We start from the raw sequence: 27,565 nt of genomic DNA on the forward strand, positions 1-27,565 counted from the left end.
TTAATGAGTTTTAATTAATTTTAATGACCTGTGGAAACCCTGCAAGGTTACTACTGAGTGTCTACAGTAAAAAAAAACAGCATTAAGATTTGTTTAAACCTGAAATACATGGAAGGTCTGGAGAAGCATTCAGAGAAAAGGCTGAGATGAAATGTGCAAAATGAACGAATCCAGTGAGACAAAGCAGTGCTGAAATAGTATTTTTATTAAATACTTTCAAGATCCAAGTTTGAAGAATAACAAAGCTATGATGAAGACCAACTAACACTCAGACAAACACTTTGATAGTCGGCAATTCATGGTTGTTATCATCGTACAACGTGATCATGCAAAATAAAACAAAGCCAGAAAAATATAAACCCAGCATCCATCTAAAGGCTGGGTAAGGGGGGGTGAGGGGAAAGCGCAGCCCGATAATATTTCATTACAACGCAGGGAAAACATCGAGGGCCTCATAACAAGCTACGGCGCCTGAATCTTTTTTTTTTTTTTTCCTTTTTTTTTTTTTTACCTTTTTTAAAATTTTGCTTTATATTTTCATATCACTTAATTCAACATTCTGGATGGATGAAATTTCAAAAGATGCAAATATCATATATTAACACTAGCTCCATCCATATTTTGTGATAGAAATGTGTAACTGAAACATGCAAATAAGTAGGTGTCCCGCTCTGGTGGCACAAACCTGCACATCGACACCATTTCTCTCCTCTCAGCAGGCGGCATATAAAACCACCGAGGGTAGATTACACGGATAAATAATTAAGTCCTGATCAATATCCCTTAAGTTTTTGTTGTCTTCACTTCCTCTTCCCTTTTTTTTTTTTTTTTCTCTACATGTATGTGAGGGAGAGTGCAGAACTCCAGCTTGGCAGATTGGTAAAATACCAACCAACAACAGCAACATTAATAATAATATAATAATAAAAACTTAAAACCAGTAACACGGGAACAACAGAGAAAGGAACAAATAATCATTTCAAGAGCAGAAAAGGAGGGGGAGGGTCAGTCAAATGGAGATATCAAGGAGGGAGGACACCTAAAGCAGCACGACGAGGGCGGCGCCGGTCACAGCAGCGGTGCAGATATGTTACAAAGCCTAAAAACACGCCGCCTGGAGTGCGTGGGTGCATATGATATGAAAAGACGGCTCACAGCATCGTGGGACCAGGAGTTACAGACACTAGTTTCTTTAAAAATAGTAACCGGAGTCTCGTTTTGGAGGGGTAGGGGGGGTGGATTACCTCCATCTCTGCATTTGCTTTATTCCCCATCTTCAGAAACAGTCGTTTGGCCATGGGAGAGACTATAGGAGAATTTGCTAGCTCAGATTTATTTATTAAAGTAACCTTTACCTCAAATACTTCAGGGTTGAGAATTTAAAATGTCGAGGAAATCTTTTTCTTTTTTCTTAACGAAAGTGGGAGTTACAGGAGGGGGGGTGGTTCCCCAAAATGCACAGGATGAGTGTCTCTTAGATACATGTACATATATTACACTTTTCTACATATATCTATACAAACACTGTATTTACACAGTGATTATAAACAAACCAGGCCCTTGCAGAGTAACAGACTGGGGAGGGGTTAAAAGAGGGAGAGGCAGCGAGCAAACATGCAGAATGCGGGCGGCTTTTCATGGTAAGGGCCTCCTCCTCTTCCTCCCTACACTGCATATAAACACACGACATAACGCGGTTAGCTTTAAATGTGCACAATTAAAACCCTTATTAAAATAAAAGCAACAAAAAAAAGAATACATCTCAGCTGCCCTACAAAAAGCAGCCTTGATTATAGTCAGTCAGTGAAAAATAAAATGACAATTGGAAAGAAAAAAGACGAATAATGGCTCCTGTTATCCACAAGAACACAGACGGATCAGGACTAAAAACACCACAAGTCGACCTCGATTCAGACACCCCCCTCCCCTAATGGTTCCCTCCCAGTACCCCAATCCCACGACGACGACGACTTCCGATCCGTCGGAAAACAAGCACACGGACGAAAACACAAACACGTAGAAAGCCTACACTAAAGTTCTACACTTTGGTGCTTCGTGTTTTTGATATCAAGTTTCTCTCGTCATCAAGTTCTCAGAGTGAATCTCTTTATCTTTTTTTAAAAATCGTTTCTTTCCCTCTTTAACTCAGCTGAGGAACATTATCCCTTCATGTCAACAACCAGGTGGCGAGGACAACTCTTCCAACCTGGTAATCCCTAAACCTGTACAAAATCTAAGCACTCCCCCTCCGCTCCTCCCTTTTTTTTTTCTTCTTCCAGATAAAGATAAATGCTTGGTTGGGTTTTGGTGGTTTCTGGTACATCTAGCCATAATTTACACAGTATATTCATAACTCATACTCAAACTGTCACAAGTTCAACTGTATATCCTCTCCTCCCCCAGGACGTGTCATCTCGCACAGGCAGGAAAAAGATGGCTGCCAGGGGAGGGACAAGAGGGCAAAGCTGCGCCCTCCAGTCAGGCGCCAGATGCATGCATCATCATCATCATCTCATGGAGGGGTCAGGGTTGGGGGTGGCGGGGTTTCTCGTGCTCAGCCGGCCTCCGTCAGGTCAAAGGAGGGACGGGGTTGGTTGGTAACGTGGAGAGGGATGCGATCTCGCCCGGCCGGGCTTCCTGCACCATCCAATCCACGCAGAGGATGCGCCTCTTAAAACACGCTCGCTGAAAAAAACTGCACCCCAATAAACTCGCTCCAGAGGACTGGAGCCTCAGGGCCGCTGAGGGAGGGGGAGAAAAGGAGCAGCATGTTTAGAGTTCAGCTCAAACTGTCCCAAAACGAACCAAAAACACTTTTTAAAACATTCGGCGTAACAATAATCATAACAGATCAACTTTAGAAGCTGATTCTGGGTTTATAGTCAGAAACTCGTTTACATTTTGTCTATCAGAACCCAGATGAATATAAAACAGAGTATTTTATTGTGATTTTTATTGTTTTTCTAAACTTAATAATACCGAAATAAACCTCATCTTTATCTGACGCATGTCCCCAAAGTTCCTATAAACAGCCCATGTTTTCCATCTTTTTAAACCAAGTATAGCTTTGGGGCTTTTCTTCTTATTTTCTCAAACCGCTTTAAAAAATTGTTAACAAGTCTGAAAGAAAAAGTGTAAAAACCACAAAGAAAGGGGTGCTGGGCCGGGGGTTTGTACCTGATCACTGTAGTGGTGCAGCAGGTGCTCCTGAGCAGTGGAAGTGGACATTGAGCCACTTTCCATCGCGGCGGTGCCAAACGCGGGTCTCCTCGGACTGGCTGGAGCGAGGGCGGCCCGTGGAGTCGACAAACTGCGTGAGCCGGATGTAGGCGATGCAGGCGGCGTCCTCGCCGATGAGGTGCACATGAGGGTTGAGCAGGGTGGTGTGCACAGGCTTGTTGTTCTTGCTCAGCACTAGACATATTAAAACAATACATGCAAACATCTATTATATTTTATTGAAAGCTGAACAACATTTCCAGTTGTTTAGTCGATATCAGCGCAGGAAACCTGTAACAGTCCTTATTATTTGACATCAATTAAATGGAATAAAGGATTGAAATAGATCAAATCCAAAGCAATAGAAATTAAAAACAAACATCAGCCAGGGGAAAGCTTTGTTTTATCTCCTGCATGTCGACGGGGACACTCACAGTTTTCAAAGTAGAACTTGTGGAAGTCCATGCCTTCCACCAGGTTCCCCAAAGCTTCTGGTTCAAAAGAGGTGAGTCCAGGATCGCAAATCCTCCTGAAAGTCAAAACAGTACATTTGTAATTAAAATAATAAACCAGCAAATCATCCTTAAAGGCATTAGTTCAACAAATTACACACAAACAGTTAATATAACTTAAACTAATCAGTGTTAAGGTCCAAAAAGAATTCAACTCTAAACAAAAATCTTTATAAGATCAAGAATTTTCAAATACTGCATGAACTTTAAATCAAAAGTAAAAATAAGTAAAAAAATAAATTAGCTGGCTCTAATTTGCTTAAAAACATATAAATAAAATAGAGATTTGGTTGTTTGGAATGAATTAGAAATAAAACTGATCAGGCAGACAGATGATTAATAAAAATGCTGTTCCAACAGTAAAGCATGGCAGTGGTTCAGTGATGCTCTGGGACTGCTTTGCCTCGTCTGGTACACAAAAATAGCTTGATGTGGAAGATAAGATGGATTTAATATATATCCATCATATTGCCAGAAGCTGGTATGTGGTAAGGTGCCTTGATCTCAGCAGGTCATACTAGGAGAAAACAAAGTGAGAGCTGAAGATGCTCACAATGAAAAGGCTAAAAAATAAAAGGATTTAGGATGAAGTTACTGCTCTCCCTCTATGTTACAAGGAACTGTTTGCAAAGCGATCTGATTTATGAGCAACAGCTGCTGGTTTGTGCATTTTGACAAATTTGATTTCTTCCCATAGAGAAATGCAGCACTCACGTGTAGGCTTCAAAATCGCCATTGTTGATTGCTTCAATCAGCTGTTCGGTTATCTTGATGATCTCCTGTTTACGGCCTACAGAAAGGAAGAGAAGCAGAAACAGATGGAGGGTTGCTTAGAAGCCATGTAATTTTAACAACGTTCAACCATAACTTGGGCTGCTGCCTGCCTTCATGCAACACGACCCAAAACGACCCTTTTTAACGCTAGACATCGGACCGAAGCCGCTTCCTCACTGCAGCTTGACCACACTGTGGTGAGATGCTCAACGTTCTCGCCTTCAGTGCAACTCTGGTGGGATCAGACGCCGCCACCAAGCACAACAACTTCTGTCAGTAAACACATTTCAGCTGACAAAAACATCTCAGCTCAAGGGTCAGACTATCAGCTTTCATCACGAGCCTAACATGAAGCTTTGCTCATTCTGAAATCCGAAGAGAATAGAAGAAATGACAGATCAACCAAGATAGATTAACTGTTTGCCATACCAAATATACCAAAAAAACAAAACAACAGGCCAAACAGAGCTGAGGGATAATGATTCAATTTAATCTTACATTGAATGAATTTTAACTAGATAAATCACAAGTAGATGCAAAACAATCTGCCTAAGATTACAAGAAACGAACAGTGACAAAAAAATACCAAAATATTCTCATATAATATTAAGCCCCATTTACACTAACTACCCTTTTGAAACCGTACTGAGAACGGTCCGAGCATGGTAACAGAGATAACTGTAGGTGTAAATAGAACGCAGCAAAACTGGACCGTGCCAGACACAACTGAACCGTACTAAATCTAGTATTAGTTCAACAGTAGGGCTCGGCACGGCTCAGTTGTGGCTTAGTTCTCTGATAACAAAGAGCGCGTGAGCAGGCCGCGTCATCTTTTGTTTACGGTCAGCTGGCTCATTTTGCAGGTTTTCAGCGTGTCCGGCTTTGCAATTCACAGATCTCTTTAACTCTTCAGAACATGAACTTCTTCTCAGCCTATTAAAAATAATATGGCATCAAAAGAGCGTGGTGGGACCTTGATGAGGCAGAGACTCTAACTGAAAGTTAGGCGGAGGACGCTACCCAGGCCCATAGGTTCTTGAATGTTGTAGGCGCCGCCATTTTGTTAGCGTAATCCCCGCCTTGAGAGCTGTAGTATCGTGGATAGGAGGCAAGGAACCGTACTAATGTGATGTGAAATGGTTGAAAAAAACCCAAAACAAAACAAAAACAACAACCTCGGCACGGTTAACTGATCAAAGCTCTGTCCGAACTCGGCACGGATCGGTTTCAGAGGGCTAGTGTAAATGGGGCAATAGTTTCAAAGGCTTTTAGCTCAACCAGGGATCCACCAGCCTGGATTAAAAAAATACATGCAAATGTATTAAAACCTTTAAGGATTAAATAGAGCTCTAACAGTTTTCATTGCAACTTTAACAGACTAATACCAAGCAATGCACGAGATTGTAGCACAAAGAGAAAGCAGACACTGTAGGGGAAAAGTGGCCTTTAGTGAGTGAATTGCAGTGTAGATGATGACGGAGGCAGAGTGGACGTGTTTTTCCTTCATAAGGAAAAACTCCAGGACCAGAGTCCAGAACCCAGCGTTCAAAATGTGAGTCCTAATTTTGATTTGGAACAGAGCCTGCACTTAACTAATGAGTAAAGAAAGCGCTAATTAAGCTACTAATGTATGCAAAAAAAATCAGGGGAAATCCACCAAATAAATCAGGTAATACAGACAAAAACAGACTCCAGTCAAAATTTCAAAAACTATTTTTAAGCGTAACCAGAGGAAATACCCCTGAGCTTAATGTCACGCATATTTACATGTCTTTGGACATTAAGATTAAACGTCTAAAAGCATGCCGTCACTTTAACATTATCGGCTAATTTGTGGTGATTTTAATTTACAGAAAAAAAATTCTGGTGGCGACGTATTTCTTTTCTTTTTTACCGTCGCATAAATAATAAGATCAAGTCCACCTTAGAGGCTGACCAAAAATATGATAACCGAATCTCTACAGAAAAGAAAAATTGCCAAAGGGTGAAAAAGACTTTGGAACGATGTTTAACTTCAGAGATGAACAGGAAACAGAAGGCAGGGATAACTGGGTTAGTCGGTTAGTGATGGGTGCTCTTACTCTGCTTAGTGTTGCTTTTAGCAGCGACAGTGCTGCTCCCTAGTGGAGCGGCAGGGATGGAGGACTGTGATTGGTCTGAGTCGGGGCAGGAGCTGTTGCCCGTGCTGTTCCATGCCATGCGCTTTACATCATGCGGTGGAACTGAAACAAACAATGGAGGGTCAACAAACATGGGGGTGGACAACAGGGAAAATGAAATGCACTGTGGGTAAACTTTCCATGCATAAAAAAAAAAAAAGAAAAAAAAAAGAAAAAAACTGTGGGGATAAGGTGGATGTGGGGGTAGTTTCAGTAGGACTGGTAGGATTTAGAGCTCCAACTTGAGTTTGATGAGAGACGAGAAGATGGGTAACATGATGCCAGGAAGCAGGGGCCATACAGCTCTAATTGGGATGCTTTGTGACTACTTTACTCATAATGTTCATATGGATTAACAGGGCTTTCTGTGATGAGCAGTAGCTTCAAATGCAGAGAAAATCGAAGCTATTGCTTGTTATTAGCTTATGTTATGCATAAAGGGAGTCAGCATCTTCTAGTAAGAAGGAAGAAATGGAAAATGGACATCAAGAGAAGGGAATGGCAAGGAAACAATTTAAGTTTTCTTTCAATGGCAGGAAAAATAGAAAGCTTCAGAGTAGAAAGAGGAAACATTTCACACAGGAGGAAAGAGCGGAAAGCTTAGAATATTAACAAAACAAAAGATGCCAAACAGAATAGAGGGGAGACAAAGAGAAACATGATGCGCTGCTGTGCAGGGTTCCAGAAGAGTCAGATGGGGAGTGGGCTGGCAGAGAGGGAGGTAAGCTAGACCTCCACCAGGTTATAGAGAGTGGTCACCAAGAGACACACACACACACATTGAAAGGTTCCACAAGTGGCCAGAAACAGAGATCCTATCGGGGGCTTTTCGGGAAAAGATGGGACCTTAAAGTTGGTCAGGGTAAGAAGTGCATTTCGTGCATCCTGCCAGGAGACTTGTTCCCCTGAGGGTGTTTGAGCGCAGCACCTCTGTGCAGAAATTTTTGAATAAATTACCTATTTTGAGAAGCATTAGTAGGAAAGATGCATTAATAGTAACTTTGAATTCTGTTGAATAGTAATAATTACTGTTTATCATCGTGGTTTTGTAATGTTAAGAAGATTGAACAAGGAAAAGTCAACTATTTCTATATTTCTATAAAACAAACAAAGAATAGACTAGAAAATTTTGTAATTAATGGGGTTTAAAACTGTTCTTTTAATTAAAGGGGGGGGGGGATCCAGCAGGAAAAGTTTATGAATCCCTTAATTATGCAAGGATTGCATCATCATGCAACAGCAGTGTGCTTGTAGGCTCAACATAAACCTGAAAAGTTAATTTCTTTGTCGGGTAAGCGAGTTCAAATATATATATATATATATATTTTTCAATGACTTGTATGAACAGAATCCTTTATGACATAAAAGTACATAAAATATATTATGTGTAAACTGAACTGGATCCACTGTTTTCGTCAACTAACCTCCTGCCTGAACGATCTGCTCCAGGTTAACAAGGAGAGGGGCAAAAATATAACAGTGGCATGTTTGTAGCCAGTCAGGGCGGATCTACCCGGTACGTTTCTGAAGCGTTGGAGATGCGGCGGCGCTCCCCCACTGTTCTAAGTTACTACAATCAGCTGTGAGGGCACGGTGCTTTTGGATTTCAGATCAACTAAAGAGCATGAGTACGGCTTTTAATTATGTGTATGATTTGTTTAGTTCATCATAAAATTCAAACATTATTAAAGAGCAATAATGCATTTTTCTGTGAGGAAAAATTGCAAAAGGAGCTTTAACAACCGGGGGAGGACTGCTTATTTAAAAGCTGTCAAGCAGACAACTTCTACAATGAGACAAGTCCATAATAAGGTCTCTGATAAAGAAACTGCCTGTTAAGATGGATGCATTCTAGTACGTTAATGGAAAGTTTAGTATAAGGAAAAAGTGGGATAGAAACAAACCAGCAGGGATAATTGGAAACAAGGTGAAAAATGTGAACCTTCTACAGCTGGAATCACCTTCAACCCTCTATTTCCTGGACTTTCACTGTCAGTCCTGTCAAACCATCAGTGATGGCTCACCAGGACTGGTCTGTTGCCCAGCTGCCAAAGGTCCTTCTCGAAGCGAAGAAAGTTTACATTTTATTTGCAAATGAGTCTGAAACTCGAGAAGAGAGGGGAGGCCAAACAATCGAAGTTGCTTCCATAGTCAGCGAGGGAATGCGGAGCCATATCATCTGCTGGCGTTAGCCCACCAAATTTTGCTTTCTATAATCAAAGTCTTCTGATTAGGTGTTACCTTAGCAGAGCCAGAGACTGGCTGCTGCCACACCGCAATGATAAGGTTTTTTTTTTTTTTTTTTTTACAATAAAAGCCCAAACCAAGAGGTGATCTTCAGAAGGCAGAAATTTCTGCACAATTATTACATTATGTAATATTCAAATTATCTGTGAAATTGGTCTGTGGGTTTTTCCTGATCATGCACATTAGTAGAAAGCCAGAAATCAATCTGCCTCCAGATAATGAATATATTCAACTTATTTACTGAAATAAATAGACGTTTTGTTAGCTATTTAAGAATAATAACTTCCAGGAAAACAAATTTCTACCAATAAACAATATGTTTATTTATTAATTATTTAAGCCAACTTAGTAGGCAAAAAAAAAACGGGAGCTGAAGTTTTTTTTAAGCAGCATCTTACAAAGAAAATAGGGTTACTGCAGTTTAATAATATCCAGGTTGCAGTAAGTTTAACTTTTCTTAAACTGCTTTTGAATCTAATTCTTTGATATTTAACCAGAATCCATGAAAACCAGTGGGAGCCCTATGGTGGATCAGAGTGTGAGCGGAGCTCAAATATGTAAGAAGTCACTGCCAGTGACTGGAAGAAGCCGTGGTGGGAGTGGGGGGGGGGGGGTGGGTGTCAGGTCCTTGTAGGGGGTATGGGCAACCATATAGCTTCTCTTTGCCGTAGATAAACTTACTGGCAGGTGAGCTTTGAGGTGAGGGCAGAAGAGGGGGCATCTCCTCAGCGGCGCTGCTCTGACTCAGCGCTGAACTGTCTGCTAACACACAATAGTTACAAACACACACATACGACAGGCTGGCTTCGGACCGCAACAAACTTGCTGATCACTACAGTCAAATACACACACTTCAGGAAGGGAGAAAGAAAGAGAGTGAATAAAAACAGGAAAAAAGGGAATAAAACACATGAGTACCTTTCCTACCTTTCATTTCCTCCTCGTCGTTTGTGGCGTTGCTCTCCGTCGATCCCTGAGGAGCGAGAGGAGGAACTGACACTTAAACCAACACAGACAATACCAAAGATCAAGTCTAGCTAAGCTTCACTGTGTTCCAATCCAGCAAGAGAAAAGTCTAACCTTGACTCCATCCGGAGGGTTGTGCACCACTGTGCTTTGAGACTCCTGCAGAAGAGAACGGAACAGTCAGTCTGGAACATCTTTGTCCTGAAACAGTGCATCTCAACTGGGTTTAAAACCGGCCCCAATTATTTTACAGCAGTCTGAGTGACTGCTGTAAAACAGAGTGAACAGAGCATTCCTACTTTATTGGAGCAATGAGTGTAAAAGGCTTTATGCTTACAGATATTTTAATACAGCGCCAAGTAATACAAGTCTAGCAGTAACCACTTCAGGGCCATGCGGACAAATGCTTGCCTACATTATGTTTCAAGAGGAATATTAGCTGATTTAAGGTGTAAATGTGTGCAAGAGTTTGTAGCTTCTCTTTCATGATAATGTCGCAACACACACACATATATATATTTTAGTGGTGGGCATAGATACATTTTTTAATCTAGATTAATCTCACTGTAATCTTGGAATTAATCTAGATTAAAATGGCTCGTCTGAATTCTCCCAAAGGGCTTCCTGAATCAAAATCACAATTACTTTATTAATCCCTTGCGGGAATTTTTTTCTGGCAGTGCAATCATTTACAGAAGAGAGAAAAATAAGATTCTAAGTACAAATAAGATACTAGGGGTGGGTATTGGCAAAGAAGTCATGATTCGATTCGAATCACGATTCACATGCCACAATGCGATTCTATCACGATGCATCATGATACTTGAAATATTGCGATGCATTTCAACTGAATTCATACATAGCTGTATTTATTGAAATGACTTTTGGAGGTGTTGCCATGAAAACAAATACTGGACAGAAATATTACTATTACTGGCGTGGACACACTGACAAAAAGATCTTAGGATTCATCAAACTTAAAACAAAATAAGGATAATGAGTGCCGTTTAGTGGTCCTTTAAACCAATGAAACGAAAACATTCAAATGTATATTTCCCCTTTTGGAAATTACATGCCTCATATCAATTTCATTTTTACCTTCTTTGTTTTTAAAGCCAAAATGCATCCAAGCATCTGACTTGAAATGTGATGGAGCCGCGGGGCTAATTTTCATAGTGTCCTCCATGTTTTATTTCATATGACTCGTGGCAGTATCCCACGGCCGGAAATGCTTGTGACACAAGGCAGCGGGCGTCAACACATCCGCAGTGACAACTGCTGGACTGGAAGTTGTATTCCACTTGGTTTGGCTGATGTGCGCCAACCATTCATGTATTTTATTTGTTCATTTTTTTTATTTTTTATAATCGATTCTTGCCTTCAAGAATCGATGCAGTAGATCACAAAAATTAGAATCGCGATGCATCGTCATGACGATTATTTTGCACACCCTTATAAGATACCGTAATTTTCGGATTATTAGCCGCACCTGAATAGAAGCCGCAGAAGCTAAATTGCATGATTTGTACATATAAAAGCCGCACCGGACTATATGCCGCAGGTTTTTTATGTTTAATGTCCTTCTTTCTCGCTGCCGTTCTGTCTCGTACCACTCGCGGTAAAAGTCTGCTTCCGGAGGACCTCCGCATTCCCCCACGCGCGGCTACCATACTTGTATGTTAAGGCAAATGTGACGTCAACATCGTGGATGGTAAAATCCATAGATTTAGGTATTACGTTAGTGGCCGTTAGCTGTAAATGTCCATTGATAAGCCGCATTGTTATATAAGCCGCAAGGTCGAAATATGGGGAAAAAGTCGCGGCTTATAGTCCGAAAATTATGGTTTAAGAATAAAATAAGGGTAAGAATAAATTAAGATAAGGATGACGTGTGCGCTACCTAAATAATAAGTAAATAATAACAGTAAGCCTTTGAACAGGTTTCTCAAGCCAGGTGGCGCATTAGACCAGGGGCTCATCTCCTGTTTCCATAGTTCATCACAAACTGCTTGAGAAAGCTTTTGTACAATAATAACTGGTGATTTAAGAAAATAATATTCAATAAGATATTTGTGTTTAATAACTGTTTATTCAGATAAACACGAATTCTGTACTGTAAGCCTAGAAAATAGGTCATGATGAACTGTTTACAGTCAGTAGCTTTGTGTCAGTCAGTCCAAGCTCTATTTCTCCTTTTTCCACCAGTCACTCAGGCAGGTCGTTGTAATGTCATGTGAGGCTGGTGTAGCAGCAAGGGCTGCTGGGTAATGTCATGATTTTATCCTGGTTTTGTGTTAAACAGGGTTCTTTATGTTGGCAGTCTGTTCATATTAAGCTAACATTATGTTCTGGATGTTGCAGCTCTAAATGTGAACATTGGCACCATCGGAAGAATGTTTCACCAGTTGAATATAAGGAAATAAGCATTTCCTTGGATTTTTGCATTGCATTAGCATTGAGCATCACTGCTGGACCTTGGTTTTAGTGCGAGTCTGGTGTTAACACAGCACATCAACGCCGAGAACAGCCACCACTATATATATATATATATATAAAAACAGTTAATCGTCTCAAAGAAATGAACTTAAACTCAGCTAAGATTGTTGACGCTCATCCCATAAAGGGTTGGTCTTTCTTAATACCTTTTACAATTAAGGGCCTTAAAGGCTAACTATAACTATAGAAGTAAACTGCACAGATGTGCTGCTGATCATTTTTAGGGAAAAAAGAATCTAGTGGGTCCTCTTACTTTTTCAGTAGACTTAGTACCCAGGAGTGAGGGGGCTCAGATTGTTTAGGTAAACCAAATAAAACGTTTGATAGATGTAGGAGTGGAATATAAGAGCAAATGTAAAACAAGCGGAACCTTGTCTGTTAGAGGGACAACGGCACGGTTCATACAAAGATGAGGTCACGGGTAAAATGTCACCTTTTGGTGCTTTATTCCATCCCAAAACACCAACGATTATAACCAACTCTCCAAGCTTTACTTTGGGATGTTATCCCACAATAATAGGCTTCAACTGCAACCTATGATTTCTTCCTTTTAAACTTCAGTTTATTTCTGACTTAACATCCAAAATCTGTTTTCTGATTCCACTACCACGTATGAACATTAGCCTGAATAGATGTTTTAGGGCCAAACGGGGAGATGGGAATCAACCGCCTGCAGAACCGAGGGAGGTTAAGTGTTGTTTAAACTTTAAAATAACGTTTTGTTTTCAACATCACTGATATGCAGGTAAACTTTCACGGCTCCGTTTTAAAAACAAACCAAAAGAAAGACTATTATGAACAAGCACTGCTATCAGAGCCAGACAAGAAAATCTAAACATAGATCTAAAAGCTTCCAAAAATTGAGTTTATTTAAATTAAAATGTCCGTCCTAAACATGTTCGGTCCCACAGGCAGGGTGGGTCTTTGGATCAGCAGCTTTAACATCATGGAGGAGGGTTTAGATTTGTTAAGCCTGCTCCACTGACTCACATGCATGTCAAAGACTTTCCTACCACTACTTTTTTGGCTTGACTTTTGAGTTATGCACCGATTCCCAAACCTGGAAATGTATTTTTTTTTTTCTTCCAAGCTGTTAATTGAAAAGTGAAAGTTATTAAGGTGAAGATCTAGCTCACACACGTCTAATGTAAGTTTTGGGACCTGTTACACCAGTTGTGAAGCACCTTCCAAGCAAACTACCTAATTTAAACCACAGTGCTACAGCACAGCATCCACTGCATGCTACAAGAGCATGATTAAGGCAGTACAACCAGCATGTTAGTAAGAATTTATGAGGGAAAAAAAAGAAAAACAGGGTGGATAGGCTCAGAAATTGGGAAAAAGCTGTTAGAATAGAGGCTTAATGTGGAAGAAGCGTATTGATTAAGGTTTGGGGCATGAAGAATTATGTAGAGGAAATGGATGTAAAAAAATAAAAAATAAATAAAATCAGTGTATAAAACAGAACAATGTCTGGTAGTTCGACTGCTGGCTGAATGATTTGAGCAGAATATAGTCCAACCAACAAGCCCATGCTTTCTATACAGATGCAACTCAGCTCAGTAAAATATAATTGATAAGTTAATTTACTGCAATAAATCAACTTAAAAAGTGGAACTGATTTATCATACAGATAAATCACAAACCAGAACTATTTGAAGTGCCTATTTCTGTTAATTTAAATGACTTACGGCTTTCAGCTGATTAAAACACCAAATTCAGATTATCTGAATGGTTCAAGAAATATACTGAAAATCACATCAGCATACTTTCTTTTAACATGTACTTGTTTGAACCTTTAACAGCTGCATTGCATTAACAGCAGCCCTATGCGTTGCTAGGTCTATCTCTCATCTTCTTCTTGATGGTCAAGTTCAGATGATAACTTCCCGGTTATCTGATTGCATAAAGCACTATGAGCAGAGAATGGATAACATTCACATAAATTAAAAATGTGATTGAATAGAATCCATTTGCCGTCCAGTTTGAATTCCAGCACTTGAGGCCACTGTTGTTGTTGTGATGACAACCAGTTAAGTGCAGTGATGTGCATGTACCCCAAAAATACATCCAAATTGGATTAAAAAAAAAGTTTTTCATAATTTCTTTAAATTTATTACATATCTAACAACATCTTGCCATACTTTTCTTTAGTTTACACCATCTATCCTTGGTCCCTGCTTAGTCCATCTCAACTGGGCTTAACAGGCCTCTAAAGGCTACTTGTGCAATTTTTTTTCAATCACAGCTTTTCCTTCCACTCAATTTTCCATACTTTGCTCGGGAACAGTGCTCTAAGCAGTCAACTCTTGTCATTTTCCCTCTTTTCAGAATGCCGATGATTATAAAGGCCATAGCATTTATTGCTGTGTTAAATAACTTATTTTTCCCCTCATATGATTACATTTTCTTGGGATAGATTTGTGGTTTGATTTATTGTAAGTCATAATAAATGCACAGAAATAAACACTTGAATTTTAAGATATAAGTAGATTCCACTTCTTGAAGTGAAATAGTGAAATAAACTAACTCTTCAATGATATTCTAATCTATAATGGGAAAAATGAAATAGGTGCACATGTGCTGCCTGAGATTTAAAGTAAGGATTGAATAATTTTGAAGGATTTTCAAAACTCTTTAATCTACATTGATCTCAGTAAAACTTGTGCACCTTTAGGGAGATTGTATGACTTCAAGCTGGCACTACTGGGATGGGGAATGATACGAAGCAACATCTCCAGGAATGTAGATGAGGGATGACAAGCATGAGGATGGAGGATGAGCAAATAACAAGCCAATACAAAAATCGGCAACTATGCAACAACTTTTGAGGTGGAGGGGGATGAGAAAGCAGGCACTGCGACGGCCTACTGTACCATCTGGGCGTTGGCTGCCATGTTGGTGTCTTTCAGGGCATTGATGGCACTCACTATACTGTTCTTACTGTTGTTGGTAGAAGGCTGGGACGAAAACGCAAACACTTAGAGTGAAACACAAAACCTAAACAATTATACACACAGATGTATTTGAATTAGAACGCCCTTTTCAGGAATGGGGGCTACTATTTGTGTGGGCTATGGAGAGCCAACAGTATAAATGAGAGGGGCGAGTGACACAGAATGGCTTCTAGATCATCCTTTTACTGCCTCACTAACTCTCCATGCTTATGCCACTTAACTACACAGAGAAAACCCTTGTGGTCAAAAAAGAAAAAAAAAAGAAAAAACATAAATAAATAAAAAACACAGACAGGGAGGTCAGCAGGAGGAGAGAGCTGAAAGTGAAGAGAGACTGTGTGGAAAGAAGGCTGATGGAAAACGACTTGAGGAGAGAGCATAAAAACATTAAAACAGGAACAACTGTGGGGAAAAAAAGAGCAAACCTATTAAATTTAATAGCCAGTGGATGAGACTACTGGACCTTTAGGGTCTAAATACATGACTGAAAAAAGAGAAACAGGAAATGTGGTTCAATAAACTGAAGGATATGAAGGCTGGGTGACATAACATTGACATTCGAAATCTACGATGTTGACTAATGAAGATGTTACCTGGCTAACAAACCCTCAGCTACAAAGGCATTTAAAAAGAATTTCCCTGTTTTTGATTTTTTTAATCATGTTGGAAAGCACATGGGGAAAAAAGGAAAACTTACACCAAAATCAAAAATACAGTTTGTAAGTTAGAAAGAGAAGCATGACAGGCTAACTATTAGCTACTAAAGATTCTAAAGTTGTATCCGCTCCAACATTCGAATCAACGATTAATTAAACCCTTTCACATTTTTTAATGGGTCTCTATAATAAATCTATTAAAGAACAAGCGGTTCAGTTCAAATGGCCTTTGTCCCTTAATCCCACAGACAAAAGACCACACCTTGGACCTTGTCATCTCTGTTGATTTTAAGGTAAAGCATCATTTCCATGTATGTTTGACTCCATCTTTTCTTTGGATCTGCTCCTAGTAATCAATTAGGATGGGGCTCAGACCTTCAGGGGTTCATTTAAACCATCTTAGTTCATCTAAGTTCCTCGATGCTGATCATGCAAGGCGGTGATATTCTTAACACAGTTGTATCTCCGGAAAGCTGCCTTTGCACCACTTAATAAAGTTTCTGTTGATAAATTAATTCAGAAACCCAAAAGAGTGTCTTACAGTAGAAAACCCATGGAAATCCAGTTAACTTTAGATGAACAGTCTCCACCTAAGGGAACTTAGATTCTTTTTGTATGAATGAATAAAAACTGTCAGAATGACAGCTTCTGCACAGCTTAAATTGTTAAAATAAATTCTTCCAGTGAGCCATACAGCACCTCTGCCTTCAAAAGCTGACGGTAATGGCTCGATTTTTTATGATGAACGTTACTAACTGAGGAAGCATTTGTCCATCAATGTGTCAACGACTTTGTTTCCTTAGAAACCAAAGCTCTAAGATGGTCTAAGGGGAGCCTGCTTCTCGCCATTTGGAGAACTGAAGAACTAGTACTTGATTGGTTCAATGAAAGAACTGATGTTCCAATAGAAAGCCCACTCTGAATCAGAAAACAAAACGACCTATGAAGTTAAAAAATTTTTGCTATTCATACTTTTAACACTATGCAAGTCAGAAATAAAAGTAACTTGTTTATGAATTAAAAAAACAAACTGAGTCGAAGACAGAAAGTGGAACAGAGAGAAGCGATAAAAGGACATGAGGACTGACGGGAATAAAGGACGAGCTCACCTTGGCAGAATCCGACTTCTTGTTGAGTAAACTTTTGCATGCTGTGAAAATACAGAGGTTGAAAAGGGGAGGGGAAATATCCAGGTTAAAAAGTTTCATTGAAGCTGATAACATCCACCCAGCTTTCAGCTTCTATTAAACCTGGACCTACAATTTCTGCATCTAGGAAACCCTATCAGGTCTGTCTTTGTGGCCAGCTAAAGCTAGATGTTTCCACAGAATAACATACATTTAATGGACCTGTGGTGCAATTTTCTCTCAGCTGAACAGGTTGCTACACTGACAAAACCCATTCACTGCTATCTGGGGGATTAAAGAGAAACCTGAGAGCAAAGTAAACTTCCTAAATCCATTTCCTGTCTCAGCGAGGAACCCTGGAGATCTAGAAAGAGAGACGGATGGTCAGACTTAAATTGCAGCCAACACTCGCTATGATGAGCTAGGTTAATGTAAATCATCGATTTTCATTAAGGGCTCCAACCAGTTTCCGCCATGTCTGAAGCTGTCAACACTGCGTCCTTTTCACTTGGTTTCTTACCGACACACACAGTTTTTACAACTCTTATCTTGTGTTTCTTACCTTTAAACAGAAAGGGGGGTAGGGAAGGGGAAGGGATGTAACAGAGGACTTAGAATTTCACTACAGGAGAGATTAGAGATAAGGGGCATAGCATTTACAGCAGCAAACGGTATCGAGTGACGACCATGCTCCTTGACCTTGGCTGATATGCCAGTTTTTATCTCAACCCAGCCATGCAGCATCCAAAGAGGAAAGACGTGAGGACAGAAACTTTTTCATTCCATAACCAGAAGAGCTAACTGATCAGGACATCTTATTCAGGTCCATCTTGGATTTTAAGAAGCTCTATGTGGTTCATCCGTCTGCAGTCTGCTAAAGCAGTCATCCTACTTTTCAGCAATCTGGCTTTTTAACATTTGTGATGCTACAACCACAAACTTCAGTCTGTTGTATTAGGATTATAAGTTACGGATGAACAGAAACAAGTGTCTTTAATGTCTCGTGTCTTTCAAGTTGTGTGCCATGCATTTTGTTTTTAGCATCTGTGAGTCACAATGTAGAAGCACTAGCTGCAAGGTTTCTGTGCATCTATAAAGTCAAGAATGGTGGAGTTTGCAACTAAAAGCTCATCAACCAGAGCTCTGGCTCTCTGCAGCTCCTCCATAATTTCATTTTTCTCCCTAAACTATCTGCTGTATGCCTTGGTTTTCAGAATGCCATTTGTTCTAACAAACATTAGAACGAAGAGTAACTGGATTAAACCACAAAGGTGGAGTTTTTATGCTATTTTACAAGCTTATTTCTACGGTTATACTGAAGGAAATGGGGTTGCATACAAATGGAAAAAAAGAAAATAGTGAAGTCTAATTGTAATTCATTCTTTACCTTCATCTTCATTCCAAAAAAGTAAAAAAAAAAAACAATCCACTGGAACTTCTTAAACAGACACCCTTAAGCAGAGGCTAGTACATCCAAAAGACAAAACCACTGGACCGAATATGACCAGAGTGGCAAATGCAGTTCCATGCAGTGAGGAATGCTCCGATCTTTATATTGGAGAAACAACCTTTCAACAGTCGCATGGCCAAACACAGAAGAGCTTCCGTCCTCTGGACAGGACTCAGCGGTACATCTACACCTCATGGACAAAGGAAATTCGTTTGAGTACCAGAATGGGGGTGAACTCAGGTTTCAGCTCTCAAAACAACAATCCCCCCCTAACTACCCCCTTTCAGAGACATAGACCAGTATTGGGTATTGCAGGCTAACAAAGAACCCAAATGAATCCTCATTCCTGAGGGGAGGACCGATTCTTCCAGTTTAATTTGCATGTTCTATAGGCCAAAACAAGGCTTTGTTTTTGGGCTACTCTATGAAGCTGGGAACTCAACGCTAATTCCGACATTTTAAATTGAAAAAGCTTCCTGGATGGTAAGCGAAACTTGGAAACAAAGTCCAGTGGATTGTTTTTTTACTTTTTGGAATTACTGAGAATCTTCACCAGTACCTTCATCTTCATAATGTTTCACTACCTAGTGTCTGTCAGATACAAAAAAATCCTGTTAAGTTTGTGGCTGTAATATCACAAAATGTGAGTGAATACTTTTATGAGGCACCTGGTGACAGTGTAGGTCTGCCTTTTTCGTTTGCTTTCCAATTATGGCCTCCCCTATAAATCTTGAAGGATCACAAGCTGCACAAGATGGCATAGATTAAATCAAGATGACCGACCAGAGTACGCCCGCACAGAGAGCAAAGCTTCGAGTGCTGATCAGCTGGGGAGACTGCATTAGGAGGCATGTCCAGAGAACATTTTGGAGGATTTCACCACACAGGACAACCACATGCAAAAGGCAGCAAAGCAAAACAAATCAGACAGATTACATTACGGTTACAATGTGCAGATCTGTCAGATTCTTTAAATTTAATATTTACAAATCAAGAGCAAACTGCAAAGCCCTGCTTTGGCCAGACTTTAAGAAGTGCAGTAAAGTGGTTAGAGTCAAGAAGGCTTAGATTTTGCAGTCATGTGACATAAGGGGAAAAAAAAAAAACACACACAAACAACCAAAATATTAAAAAGATATATATATTTAAAAAAAAGATGACTTTACAGGAAAAGAGATAAGGAATCAAGTCTGGAGTGATGACGTCACATATGATATTAACAAACTTACAAAAAGGCACCTTGGTCCAGTGTCACAGAGGAAGCCCACATTTGGAGGGTACCACAAACACCCCAGAGCTCAGAACAATGCACATCCTTAGAGCAAAACCTACATTTCTTTTTGACCATTCACACACAGACCCTGCAGGAATGAATGTACACTGCAGAGCAAAGAAGATTCTCTCATCTAAACTTGACAGAGGATCCTTTTTTGCTCTACACTGCCTCTTTTACTCATTAATTCATCCAAGGAGCCACCATTGGAATCGCCGACCTTTGCCATCCGTCTTCACTCGGCGGGAGAAGAGGAGAGACCTTTTTCAGAACTTTCAAGGAGTGGGTTTCACTCAAAGAACTGAAACAGGCCTCTAGAGGGAGAGATGAGCCTTGAGATGACTTTGCTCTGGAGGTTAATCAGGAAGGCTGCATATCCATAGTGTTTATGTAGCCTAACCTGAAATCAGCACTCCAAGAGAGTCCCAATCAAAGCGTCTCCCCTCTGTGCCTCTACACCCGCCTCTTTTGCCCGTTTCTCCAGAACCAGGTCCGACGATGGCAGCACGCCAACCCAGCTCTTGCCAACCCCCTTCAGTATCGGGTTCCCGCTCCCAGAATACAAGCCCCTCCTCATTCCCTGCCCGAGCTTGACCCACTCCCAGCCGTCCCAGGCCCAGCTGGCAAAGGATCGCAGGGGTGCGAGGACTTAATTTAGTGAATGAATGAAATGGATGCGGCTGAGATGCGATGGTGAGATGCGACTGCAAGAAGCACTTTGGTGTGCAAAGTAAGCTGATTACTATTAAACTGATGCTGATGCACATGATATTGTGGGTGAAAATCTGATGTCTCTGCCAGACAGCAAAACAAATCAATGAAACCCTCAGTAAGCAAAACCTGTGTGAGTATGCATGCGGAGTCATGTAACGATGCTAATGATGAGGCTGCATGCAGGAATATGGGGATGGTAATGGGGACCACCCTGCACTATGGATCCCCCTCCCTGAAAAACAAAACAAAAAAAGACTGTGTGTGTAGAGAGGAAGTGGATGGGCGTGTCTCTGGGACGTACCTTCCTGAGCCAGTGAGGCCGTGGAGGAGGCGGCAGCAGCAGAGTTGGTATGCTGCCGGCCCACTATTGGACAGAAATGCTACAGTTGGGAGGAGCTATGTGAAATAGGCAGCTCTTAGCTCACGATTCCTGCTACTGGGCCTAGAAAACCACCGGGGGTGAAGGCTACAGCCCACATACGGGATCATCTCAGTGGGATGTCATCTCAAAAGGTTGAACTTCAAGATTCATTGCACACAGAGAATGATTCTGAGGAACACTGCTATAGATTACTGCTATTGTTCAAATTCAGATTCATTAAAATTGGAACATTAAAAAATGAAAAGGATAAAAATGCTGGCCACGGATGGGATACGCTCGTGATACAGCCAATGATTTTATTTTAGGAATCCCGTTTTGCTTTAACTGCATGATTTTCACTGATGTCACATCTTTCATTTATAATCTCCCGTAGATTCTAGGATGAGTTTAAGTTGGAAAAGTTTTACCATCCATTTAACTTCCCTTTCACTGTATGTGCCTTGGTACCACATTCTTAACCAAGAATTACAAAGTTAATTTTATCTGAAAAGAGGACTCTGGATCACCGAGCAAAAGGACCGTGCGATGTCAGCTCTAGTTTAGGACAAGAGTTGTTTTTCATGTCCTTATAAATCTTTGTGTGATGCTCTTAAAGCTACAAACCAGCAGTAGTGCAGGTCTTGTGAATCTCCCCAAATTCTTGGGGATATGGCTCTCTTTGTTATGTTGCATCTTAAGTTTCATGAATAGGTTTAGATTAGTTACTACTTTTTGTGCTCTTACCTCCATGTGTTCATTCTTCCTGAACTTTCCATTTCTGTTGCCTTATTATTTTTTTTATTTGCTAAAACACTGAATTTTGGGAGATATTTATTTATGAAAGCCATAGAAAATATCTTAAAACATACCCTCTCTGTGTGTAATGAAACTCAAACTATTTTTTAAAACTGAATTGTTTCATTCAACGATGACCTTTTAATTCACTGAGATGCACAGTCACACTACGACAAAAGTGGGTTGAAGCAAATATGAGCCCCCCCAGTAGATTCCCAGGTCTAGGCTGAAATCACTAACCATCAACTGACCAATTCATTGTAAACTGAGGGTAGATCCTCCAAAAAAAAAAACAAAAAAAACAAAACAAAAACAAGTCACTTTTAGAAGGCTCAAAAAAAAACCAAAAAAACAATCTTAATCATCACTCATTTATACCAACACAATTCATAAAAATCTTCTAAAATTCTATTTCCTTAATCATGCAAACTCTCCGTGGCAGCAGAAAAAAAAGAGAGAGACGCACACACAGACAAACAGGGAAAAATACATTAACTTGGACAAAGACTTACATATAATCTGAAGCATGACAGTCTATAAAAATCATATCAGCTCTCAAAGATTGATCACGACTACTATATCAGTTCTACTGTAACACAAAGGAACATCACATTTCAGATCAGTTTAATGTTTTAAGCGTCCAAACTGTTCTGCACACAAAAGCATATTGTTATTTTAAGGATGAGTGAGTGGGTGAGTGTGTGTGTGTGTGGTGGTGGGGGGGTTAAAAGAGGTGCAGAGGACTCTATCCACTCTCCTTCCTCCTCTCCCTCTGCATGTGCTGCGTGGGAGGCTGAGGGCGAAGGGCACACCCACCTGAGAAGTTTCTGGACACCAGCATGGTGGTGAGAATGGCTCCCTGGAGGAAAAGAACGAAGGAGGAAAAGACGTAAGACATAAGTAGATAGAATACAAGTTTTTCTTTGGTAGGAGTTTGTTTTTTCTGTAAATCATTTAGACTCCAGTTCAAATAGGACTAAAGGTTTATCATTCTACATTTTTAGAGGCATCGATGTGAACCACTGTAGAGACTAATAACTTGCAAAATAACCACACACCTTCAGTTCAGTCATAAACGGGGGATAGTAACGTTATGCAACATTCTTTAAATGTATACACCAGTAGCTCACTCTGTTTGTTTATGACGTTTGTAGGCTTAGTAGTTATTTCTGTTTTTTGTGTTGAGTTTAATTTGTCAGTAAATAAAGCTCTTAGTGTATATTTACCATAGCAACACCATGTGACTGGAGGTAGGATACTGCCCATTTGCGTAGAGGGTAAACAAAGAAATTATGTGGCTAAGCTAGTTGGCACCTACCAGGGAAGTTGTGTAAAATAAAGAAAAGGATCAAATCCGGTCTGATAAAAAAAAAAAATACTAGAAAAATACTTTTGATACCAAGAAGAAAAAAAGCTTAAAAAGAGGTAAAGATCCTGTGTCTCTTTCTTTTCTCTTGATGTTCTTAGAGAAAGCTCTCGGGAGGATTTACCAGAACTGAAAGTTGCTTTAGAGTTGCTCGGTTTATTTAACTAACATCAGTTGGTCTTAGCCCACGTTGAGCTGTCCCTTTACCCAGATGCACTGTAGTGTTGTTGGACTCTACTATCTAGCTGCTTGAATCGTCTCCATCTGGCTTTCTGATAGTTCCTTGGTCCTGCCAGCAGATGGCACACACACCTGATCAAGTCAGCTCATGGTACCCATTGCAGGAATTCAATTTAGGCTAAAAAAGAACAATTTAAACTCTATTGAGACGAGGGCTTGTTATATATTCTTATTGATTATAAATGACAATTTTTAGCCATTTTTGTAGAGGCACACAATCTGACTATGCCCATTTGATTTTATAACGGATCAACATAAAAAAGTGCATAATCATAGAAGAGGAAGGAAAGCTATAGGTGTTGTTTTTGTTTCATATAAGAATCTAAAGAAGAAGTGGCATGCTTTCATATTCAGCCAAATAAAGTCCAGTGCAACCAATTACCTTCACAAGAATCCACCTGTGTGCAATTTAGTATACGGTTCTGTGAAGGCCTCAGAGGTTTGTTAGAGAAAACAGGAGAACAAACAGCCTTGTGAAGACAGAGGAGGCAGTCAGGTCAGGAATTAAGTCATGGAGAAGTTTAAAGAAGATTTAGCCTGGAAAACAATATTCCAGGCTTTTAACATCTGACAGAAATCTGCTCAATCCATCACCTGAGAAAATCAGAGGGTATGATACAAGCATATGCTCACTAATCAACCTAAACTAGGACTGGACAGAGAAAGGAGCTGATAGATCAAAAGCCAAGAATAACAAAGGGTAGCTGTAAAGACCCACACCTCAGGTGGAGGATTCAGTAACAACTATCAGCTGCGTACTTTAGAAGTTAATATGTGCCAAAAAGAGCACATAGTTAGGCCCCGTCCACACGAAGTCAAAACGAACACGAAACGCTGATATTTTCCAAAACGTTTGCCGTAAAGACGGAGACGTAAAATAAATATGAGCGTCCACACGAATGCATGAAAACGCTGCAAAATGTATGCCAGGCCTGTAAGTGGCGCTGTGGTGCCAAAGCAAAAATAAGCGACGAAATGTTGGGCATGGCACTAATATTTATACATGGTTGCCCTGCGGGTCCATTTTCGTGGTTAAGTCAAATTCAGGTGCTGAACTATGTCGTCGATATTGCTCTGTTCTTCCTGGAGATATTCCAGAAGAAGAAGATTCTGTTGTAAGCCCGACAGCAGGGTGAGTAGCATTAGCAGCAACGGCGCCATGTAATAACGTAAAATCAAGGGGCCAATCTGAAAAAAAAAACGGTGTTCCCCTTTAAGCGCTGTTACCGTAAGTTCAGAGAATCATGTTACACTTTTATATATGCAAAGTAATTTAAATGATGTGAAGAAACAGAACAGTTGCGACTTGATTCCAGTAGTTTGCATGCATGGCCGTGAATGCAAACTACGGTACCTATTACTGGACATCATTTAAAACATTTCACTGCTGCTCCCTAGAAAGGAATAAAAATGGGCTTCTCCACCTTTAAATGTGTTAGGAAATCTCCCAATACTAATTATCCACCAGATAGTTTTAAAGCTGCTATTAACTAATTGTCAGTTTAAAAGAATAAAAGTAGAATAAAAGATCAAAGAAGACTACAAAAATGAAGCACCATTATCATACATACTAAAGTGAAAGTGTAAAACAGAAAAAAAAGCAACAAATCAAAAGATAAACACTAAAATGCTTTGTACAAACAATAGTCAGGCCTGGCTTGTTTATACAGAGCACCTTTAAACAGATTCCCTCTGGACAGATAATTAGTGGGAAGTTAAATCCTAGATGGATCTGTGTTTAGTCATAGTGGAAGGACTATTGCTGCAAGCAAAAACATCAACAGGTTTCATCTACATCACTCAAAGTGTCTAAAATATTCTTTAATTTAAAAAGTTGATCAACTTATGAGCAAGAATTAAGAGCTTTATGTTTTTAATGCTGCATTTTGAAAGAGAGATTAGCCACTCTCCTTCGTTTTAAAACATCCTGCTGTGTTTAACAGGAAGTTTAGCACGTTAAATGAATCTTCGATTTCTTTGAGTAGCTCTCTCTCCTAATACCGGGTCATTGACAGGAATTACCATCCTAGCTCAGTGTTCTTCTTATTCCCACCCAAAAAACAACTCAAACTGAATCCAAAATAACTGCGTTCAAACGAGACCGCGATGAGATTTGCTGTGAATCTGAGTCAAATGCATTGAATTCTTCATGAGAGGAAGTCCTATCAGCAAAGCTATTTGAATTCCTATCATATTAACATATTGCACAGAAGAGTCCCATTAGTAATAAATTGTGAAACAAAATTATACAAGAAGAAAGAACAGGGTTTAAAAACAGACTGTTGCATAAAAAAGGGACAAAAGGAAACATCTACCTTTAGTTTTCGGCGAGCGTTGAATTTACGCAGACATTCAACAGTTTCCTGTCTGTGCATCATGGAGGCCACTGTAGAACGGTGCTGTAAGTGGACAGAGAAAGAACATGTTAATGAACAGACGACGGACTTCAAATATACATCAGGTGTAGATCAATATATGCAAGTCAAAGCAGTTGGTGTGAATGTGTAGCACAGTTAAGATGTTCTCCTCCCTATAATGTGATGGAGGAGGACTTCTGGGTTAGTTTACAGATCCATCACTTACGCAGACCCATGGGTGTTTCAGGGCTTGTTCAGCAGTGATTCTCTTGGCTGGATTGATGGTCAGCATCTGGTTGATCAGGTTCTTCGCTTCTGGAGTCACTGTGTCCCACTCTGGAGACGGGAACTAAGGGACATTTTAAACATAAAGGAAGATCTGGGAGAAAGGTCTAGATTACAGTGCTACCCTAACTAAAAAGATTTAGTAACGATCTAAGACGGCTTTTTGGATACATTTCATAGATTAAATAATCCAACCAAGAATGAAAATTGTATGAGTATGAACATGCTTTAAAAAATATGCAGTGTGACCTAATTAAATAGCAACTAAGAGAGAAGATACACCTTTTCATTCTCTTGCTTACACACAAACACACACCTCTGCAATGCGTCAGAAAAGCCCTGATAGGATCAATAGCTTTGGACCAGATCTCAATTGGACACTATTAAACATTCAAAAAGTGCTTAGCCAACCCCTGCACTGCACCCACTGCATCCACACACAGATACAAAGCTCACTTACATCGTAGGCCCCAGCTTTGATCTGCTGATAGAGTTTGTGTTGATCTTCATCCCAGAAAGGAGGATATCCGACTAACAAGATATAGAGAATAACACCTGAAGGGAGATGAAGCGAGAAAAGAAAGATTGTGTTACAGAACTAGCAGGGGTGAGAGCATTAAGCAACAGGTGATATGCTCCCCAATGTGACAGGGAATGGACAAAAATCCTAAAACACAGTTTTCCCTTAATGGGTCAAATTGATGAGCAGCAGAGCTGAAAAATAAATTACAGAGAATAAATAAATCGACTTAAAAGGTGTTTTTCGGATTAACTATAAAATGGGAAATACCAGTGTATTTTAGTCATTTAACACAAGCTAATTTAACTCTGTGATTCCATTTATATAAAACTACTATATTTCATAGATTCAATTCCCATAGAAGTGACAATTAGATTACATTGGTTGAACAAAAATGGGAGGCTAGAAAGAGAAATATCATTTTATGGCCCTAGGAAATAATGAGTCCCTGCTTTAAGAGCTAACACACCATGTTTGCAGTCAGATCTGGGATTACAACAGCTCAACTTCTTCTTTTAAAACTCACCATGGACCACAGAAACTGAATGTTGGATACGCATAGACCTGTATCGATCTGATAACAATATTGTATGGTTCCTGATATTGAAGAAAATTCTCTATCAGGTATCGGTGAAGATAGGCCTGATCCATAGTGGCAGATGGGTTAAAAACTGCTAGAACAGCAGCATCAAATTCAAGTATCGAAATCCGATTGGAAGTGAAAACCTCACAGTTATTGGCACTAATATAGATGATTTTAGATGATAATCTAATTTCTTTAGATTCATCTGTAGTTCGTAAGACAAAAAAAAATAAATAAAACAAAATCAGAATTAGCAGATCCCACCTTAATAATAAAAGGGGCTTTTTATCGAGTTCATCTTTAGCTTACGTCAACACTTTGAAATGAGCTGTAAGGCAAACTCACCGCAGGCCCATATATCTACAGGCTTGCCGTAGGGATCCTTCCTCAAGACCTCGGGGGAGAGATAACCAGGAGTTCCAGCAAATCCTGCGGCAAAGGTGATGTGAGCTGTGATGTTTTCTCAGAAATCAAGACCAGGGTGTTTCTGTGCAGTTATATGAAATCT

General features: G+C 39.9%; 1 protein-coding gene across 23 annotated transcripts in view; it reads right to left on the minus strand.

Annotated features, from left to right (window-relative positions):
• Nucleotides 1-454: 454 nt before the first annotated feature.
• The window catches only part of LOC119793603 (calcium/calmodulin-dependent protein kinase type II subunit gamma), a 62,442-nt gene continuing 35,331 nt past the window's right edge, over nucleotides 455-27,565 (minus strand). The window contains exons 8-23 of one of the 23 annotated variants that reach the window (XM_038300782.1): nucleotides 27,403-27,486; nucleotides 26,415-26,509; nucleotides 25,896-26,018; nucleotides 25,628-25,711; nucleotides 22,523-22,565; nucleotides 20,852-20,914; nucleotides 17,096-17,136; nucleotides 15,250-15,333; nucleotides 9,992-10,036; nucleotides 9,839-9,884; nucleotides 9,593-9,673; nucleotides 6,587-6,727; nucleotides 4,446-4,521; nucleotides 3,654-3,748; nucleotides 3,178-3,414; nucleotides 455-2,741 (exon numbers count right to left, since the gene is read on the minus strand). In XM_038300782.1, the coding sequence (XP_038156710.1) occupies nucleotides 3,182-3,414; nucleotides 3,654-3,748; nucleotides 4,446-4,521; nucleotides 6,587-6,727; nucleotides 9,593-9,673; nucleotides 9,839-9,884; nucleotides 9,992-10,036; nucleotides 15,250-15,333; nucleotides 17,096-17,136; nucleotides 20,852-20,914; nucleotides 22,523-22,565; nucleotides 25,628-25,711; nucleotides 25,896-26,018; nucleotides 26,415-26,509; nucleotides 27,403-27,486 (1,334 nt within the window). In that variant the 3' untranslated portion in view covers nucleotides 455-2,741; nucleotides 3,178-3,181. Of the gene's footprint in view, nucleotides 2,742-3,177; nucleotides 3,415-3,653; nucleotides 3,749-4,445; nucleotides 4,522-6,586; nucleotides 6,728-9,592; nucleotides 9,674-9,829; nucleotides 9,885-9,991; nucleotides 10,037-15,249; nucleotides 15,334-17,095; nucleotides 17,137-20,851; nucleotides 20,915-22,522; nucleotides 22,566-25,627; nucleotides 25,712-25,895; nucleotides 26,019-26,414; nucleotides 26,510-27,402; nucleotides 27,487-27,565 lie in introns of all 23 variants that reach the window. The other 22 variants (XM_038300781.1, XM_038300780.1, XM_038300783.1 and 19 more) reach the window with 22 other exon arrangements.

The sequence above is a fragment of the Cyprinodon tularosa genome, unplaced genomic scaffold (genome assembly GCF_016077235.1).
Source record: "Cyprinodon tularosa strain WSP-4 unplaced genomic scaffold, ASM1607723v1 ctg457, whole genome shotgun sequence".
Taxonomy (NCBI): Eukaryota; Metazoa; Chordata; class Actinopteri; order Cyprinodontiformes; family Cyprinodontidae; genus Cyprinodon; species Cyprinodon tularosa.